At 48.6% G+C, this 6,215-nt stretch overlaps 1 protein-coding gene across 1 annotated transcript in view; it reads left to right on the top strand.

Annotated features, from left to right (window-relative positions):
- Window positions 1-5,727, top strand: part of LOC105890392 (eukaryotic translation initiation factor 3 subunit E-B) — an 18,366-nt gene extending 12,639 nt beyond the window's left edge. Inside the window, exons 11-13 of the mRNA XM_012816416.3 lie at window positions 3,344-3,446; window positions 4,257-4,391; window positions 5,621-5,727. Coding sequence (XP_012671870.1) covers window positions 3,344-3,446; window positions 4,257-4,391; window positions 5,621-5,656 — 274 coding nt within the window. The 3' untranslated portion in view covers window positions 5,657-5,727. The remainder of the gene's footprint in view (window positions 1-3,343; window positions 3,447-4,256; window positions 4,392-5,620) is intronic.
- The last annotated feature ends 488 nt before the right edge of the window (window positions 5,728-6,215 follow it).

Below are 6,215 nucleotides of genomic sequence, written 5' to 3' on the forward strand. Positions count from 1 at the left end.
GATAGAGGAGAAGCATGATTGGGATGATTGGGATTGGGGGGGTTGGGGTGATTGGGATTTGGATGATTGAGGAGAAGCATGATTGGGATTGGGATGATAGAGAAGCATGATTGGGATTGGGATGATAGAGAAGAAGCATGATTGGGATTGGGATGATAGAGGAGAAGCATGATTGGGATTGGGATGATAGAGGAGAAGCATGATTGGGATTGGGATGATTGGGATTTGGATGATAGAGAAGAAGCATGATTGGGATTGGGATGATAGAGGAGAAGCATGATTGGGATTGGGATGATTGGGATTTGGATGATAGAGAAGAAGCATGATTGGGATTGGGATGATAGAGGAGAAGCATGATTGGGATTGGGATGATTGGGATTTGGATGATAGAGAAGAAGCATGATTGGGATTGGGATGATAGAGGAGAAGCATGATTGGGATTGGGATGATAGAGGAGAAGCATGATTGGGATTGGGATGATAGAGGAGAAGCATGATTGGGATGATTGGGGGGGTTGGGGGTGTTGGGATGATTGGGATTGGGATGATAGAGGAGAAGCATGATTGGGATTGGGATGATAGAGGAGAAGCATGAGTGGGATGATTGGTGGGGTTGAGGACACAGAGACTTCCTTTATCATCTCGAAAGACACTACTTGGATATGGGCCCAGTGTCTCAATCAAAATATGGTGGTGTTCACCTGTGCTCCGGTATCTCTGCGTGTGTTCCGGTATCTCTGCGTGTGTCCCGGTGTCTCTGCGTGTGTTCCGGTATCTCTGCGTGTGCTCCGGTATCTCTGCGTGTGCTCCGGTATCTCTGCGTGTGCTCCTGTTTCTCTGCGTGTGTTCCGGTGTCTCTGCGTGTGCTCCGGTATCTCTGCGTGTGTTCCGGTATCTCTGCGTGTGCTCCGGTATCTCTGCGTGTGTTCCGGTATCTCTGCGTGTGTTCCGGTATCTCTGCGTGTGCTCCTGTATCTCTGCGTGTGTTCCGGTATCTCTGCGTGTGTTCCGGTATCTCTGCGTGTGTTCCGGTATCTCTGCGTGTGTCCCGGTGTCTCTGCGTGTGTTCCGGTATCTCTGCGTGTGCTCCGGTATCTCTGCGTGTGCTCCGGTATCTCTGCGTGTGCTCCTGTTTCTCTGCGTGTGTTCCGGTGTCTCTGCGTGTGCTCCGGTATCTCTGCGTGTGTTCCGGTATCTCTGCGTGTGCTCCGGTATCTCTGCGTGTGTTCCGGTATCTCTGCGTGTGTTCCGGTATCTCTGCGTGTGTTCCGGTATCTCTGCGTGTGTTCCGGTATCTCTGCGTGTGTTCCGGTATCTCTGCGTGTGTTCCGGTATCTCTGCGTGTGCTCCTGTATCTCTGCGTGTGTTCCGGTATCTCTGCGTGTGTTCCGGTATCTCTGCGTGTGTTCCGGTATCTCTGCGTGTGTTCCGGTATCTCTGCGTGTGTTCCGGTATCTCTGCGTGTGTTCCGGTATCTCTGCGTGTGTTCCTGTATCTCTGCGTGTGCTCCTGTTTCTCTGCGTGTGCTCCTGTTTCTCTGCCAGTCTCATGCCTATGATGATGTTCACAGCACGGTCTCCGAGCACATGCACCCCTCCTTCTGGGTTGTGGGTTGATGTCCCGACGGCCCGTCATGTTGACAAACAGCCCGTCATGTTGACAAACAGCCCGTCATGTTGACAAACAGCCCGCTGATGTAGCCCCCAGTATGGGAGCCAGACATGACCTTGACATTTAAGACTTCCTCTTTTTCCTTTCCCGGTCATTGTCTTTGAAATGACATGTCCGCCTCATTAACGATTCAGTTTCTTCAGACCGACAGTCTGGGGCGAAAGACACAATGGGGGCCAGCTTCAGTGTAAACACACACACACACACACACACACACACACACACACACACACACACACACACACACACACACGCCGCAGTCTGGGGCGAAAGACACAATGGGGGCCAGCTTCAGTGTAACCTCACACACACACACACACACACACACACACACGCCGCGGTAAACACTGCAGGTGAATCAGGGGAAATGATGAGCGTGTGGGATGTACCCGTCAGCAAGTGTCCCCTTGTCTTGAGAGAGACAGTGCTGCAAACATGCGGAGTGCCACGTCGTCCGTCCCCAATGTGGGGTGCTCTGCTCACACTCCAGTTGTCCATGAGTTTAACACGACAAAGCGCCTCTTCTCTGACTTGTGAAAGGAATTATTTCTATATCCCAAATGTATCGGAGACTCAGTCAGATTGTGATGAAAAACCAAGTCCAGGTTTTATTCTTTCAATGGTGCGCACCAGAGGAGGAACAGAGAATTAGATTTCACTGAGTGTGTTCACCTAAATCTCCCTCACTGTCTATCTTTTGGGAAAGCACAGAATATAAGCTGTGTGCATGCCAGGGGGGGTGGATCCCTAAATGCTAATTATTATATGTCTCTAGTCAGGGGGGGGAAGCTGTGAGGGCTTTCTCACACCTCATGTAGGCCCGGAACAGAATACACATGAGAAGTTTTTACAACTCACGAAAACCAAAGAACACTAAAATGACCACTAGGTCAGATATATTGAATTATTGACTATGGAATATATTTATTAAACTAACTATCAAATGTCCGTCCCTTCACTTGATTGCACTGGCAAGAAGAACTGTTGGCCACTTCAGACACGGGTCAAGTGCCAGGACACGGTTGGCTCTGCCAAATCACCTTTTTAATTCAGGATTATGACCACGAGATACCTGGCGCTTTGAGCGTTTGTTGGAACAGATCCGTGCCATCAACGTCTATGTGTCTGAGACAGACTGCGTGCAACATATTAATGCTCAGAAGTAGATACTGATGGGAGACGTTGTCAGCGTGCTCAGATCTACAAGAAACTGAGTAGGGTAGTAAGCGCAGCTAATGCTTGTATAACGACTGCCCAGCCTGCCGTGATGATGCTTAAACACAATATCCACGGCAAAACACAGATCGTCATGGAATCAAGCAGATGATGACCCGCTTGCTGATCTCTTTTCAAGAAGCGATTATTATCAACAGTGTTCCATATTCATACTAGGATTCGGGCAAATCTTAAGTACTGGTTTCGGTATTCATCCGAACCCTAAAAATCAAGTTTCGGTGCATCCCAAGGCCTTGTATCAGTCATTTGTATAGAGTACTACTGAAGTGCATGTGCCTGTGTCACTGAAGTGGATGTCCCTGTATCAGTGGTGTGTGGAGCCTAACTGTGTGTGTGTGTGTGTGTGTGTGTGTGTGTGTGTGTGTGTGTGTGTGTGTGTGTGTGTGTGTGTGTGTGTGTGTGTGTGTGTGTGTGTGTGTGTGTGTGTCTCCCCGCAGCATGTTGGCTGACAAGCTGAACATGTCCCCTGAGGAGGCTGAGCGATGGATCGTCAACCTCATCCGCAACGCCCGGCTGGACGCCAAGATCGACTCCAAACTGGTGAGACTCCCCACCGGAAAGTGTGTGTGTGTGTGTGTGCGCTCTCTTCTAGGTCTACTGACTTCAAGGCACATTCGGCTGTGTTTCAGAGGGAATTCTACCTCTAGCTGTGTGTGTGTGTGTGTGTGTGTGTGTGTGTGCGCTCTCGCTCACATTGAGCTGTGTTTCAGAGGGAACTCTACCTCTAGCCGTGTGTGTGTGTGTGTGTGTGTGTGTTAGACAGCAGAGTTAGAATGAAATGCTGGATTTACTGCGTAGTGTGGGAATAGTTTTGTCTTGGCTTGGAGATCTGCGTTTAGTACTTGCTGTGGAGAGACTTCAGTTTTTTTTCCACGGCCTTTTCACTTGTCTTGGCGGAAATGGGACTACTCCTGAGGGATTGTGCTTGTAGCAGTTGTGTACGGTTCATGTCCATCACAGCCAGTTCAATGCCCCTCTAGTCTTCAATTTCAGCCACTATGGTGCAGACTGAGAACTCCTGTCACAGAGTGCAGAGTCACGTCTGAACCCACCATGCTAAACCCATATTGATTTTTTCCTTCCCCCTCTCTCTCCCCCTCCTTCTCTCTCTCCCTCTCCCCCTCTCCCCCTCTCTCTCGTCTCTCTCCCCCTCTCTCTCTCTCTCCCTCTCCCCCCCCCCTCTCTCCCTCTCTCTCTCTCTCTCTCTCTCTCCCTCTCCCTCTCTCCCCCCTCTCTCTCTCTCTCTCTCCCTCCCCCCCCCTCTCTCTCTATCCCTCTCTCTCCCTCTCCCCGTCTCTCTCGTGTCTCTCTCTCTCTCTCTCTCTCTCCCCCTCTCTCTTTCCATCACAGGGTCACGTTGTGATGGGCAACAACGCAGTGTCTCCCTACCAGCAGGTGATTGAGAAGACGAAGAGCCTGTCATTCCGTAGCCAGATGCTGGCCATGAACATTGAGAAGAAGATCGCTCACAGCAACAGGACTGAGGTGAGTGTGTCTCGTCTCGGACTACACACACACACACACACACACACACACTGGGTTTAAAGGTCTGGCCCGCTATTCTTATCCGGTACGTTACGTGTCTAACACTGACCATTCTGTGTATGGTGGGAAAAAAAACTTTGTACGCAAACATAGTGGCTCGGAGGGAGCCATAAACAATTCTAGCCAATCAACACTTTGCTTCAGGAGCATAGAAGGGAGGGGTGTCATTTGTTTGGCTGTTGAGCTCAAATATCAACAACCTTTTGCCAGAATTGCAGATTGAACCTTTTAACTGGGATTGCTTGTGTTGCCCGTATCTTCATTCAGTAAGGGCTCTTTGTTCCCCAACTCGTTTAGTTGTAATTATTAGGTGGTTCTGTTTTGTGCTGATCTCAGGTCATCCAGTTGTAATAATTAGGTTGTTTTGTTTTGTGCTGATCTCAGGTCATCCAGTTGTAATTATTAGGTTGTTCTGTTTTGTGCTGATCTCAGGTCATCCAGTTGTAATTATTAGGTTGTTCTGTTTTGTGCTTATCTCAGGTCATCCAGTTGTAATTATTAGGTTGTTCTGTTTTGTGCTTATCTCAGGGTTTTAACTCGTTTCTTTCCCCCCCCCCCCCCCCCCCCCCATGAGTCGCAGCCCCGTGTTTACAGAAATGAAACGATGTCCCCAGACGAAGTTTTAGCGATAATGAATCGGTGCCGTTAGGAGTAGAACCGAGACTTAAGTGCCGCTCCGCTCGGTGCCGGTGAGAACTTCCCAGTTTGCTCGTTCAGTTGCTACGGCTACGGATCGGCACACAAACCATCATGTAGTGATGGAGAACGAAACCAAACATGACTGTCTGTCGGCAGCGTCCCATGGGTTAATGTACTTCCTCTCTCTACGTTAAACACGGGAGGGGTCGGGATGACTGTTCTCTTTCACACTCCTTCATTAAGGGGTTTTAACGTTATTGTTTATTGCTTGTATCAGTTTCTCTTGAATGGTTTTCTTTCCTTTAGGAGTGCCCCCCATGTTCAAATTACTGAAACGTTCACAGCAATAACAAAATAATGTGTGTGAGCTAGAACTGTGCCAATGATATTATAGCACGAGTAACACACTGTTAACGGCTCTATGTAGTGGAGAAGTAACATCACTCCCCCTAATGCTGTGCCTCTCTCTCTCTCTCTCTCTCTCTCTCTCTCTCTCTCTGTCTTCCCCTGTCTCTCTCTCCCCCCTGCAGACACCCAACTGGGCGGGCGCAGAACCTGGCTTCTAGTGGAGGGTTGGATAATCAATAAGTCTTTTTGTAACCCCCAAATTAAATGCAAAACACGACTTGGTATTTAACTGGTTGGCTGCGTCTCCATTTGTTTTCATTTGTTGTAAGACACATACACACACATACACATGCATACACACACACATGCATACATATACACACACAATACATACATAGACACACATACATGCATACACAAACACACACACACACACACACACACACACACACACACACTCTTTCTAAAAGAAACTCCACAGTGCCATCTACTGGATGTTCTGTAAATGTCTGGCCTGATGGGCGATGGTCAGGTTAAGCCGGCTGTAAGCTGAGTGTGGAGGAAAGCTACCACCACTCTTGGCTTTCAATCAGTGGACAACAATTAGGCTGAGTTTAAATCAGTGGACAACAATTAGGCTGAGTTTAAATCAGTGGACAATCATCAGGCTGAGTTTAAATCAGTGGACAATGATCAGGCTGAGTTTAAATCAGTGGACAATGACCTGGCTGAGTTTAAATCAGTGGACAATGATCAGGCTGAGTTTAAATCAGTGGA

This window comes from Clupea harengus, chromosome 19 (assembly GCF_900700415.2).
Source record: "Clupea harengus chromosome 19, Ch_v2.0.2, whole genome shotgun sequence".
In the NCBI taxonomy this organism is placed as follows: Eukaryota; Metazoa; Chordata; class Actinopteri; order Clupeiformes; family Clupeidae; genus Clupea; species Clupea harengus.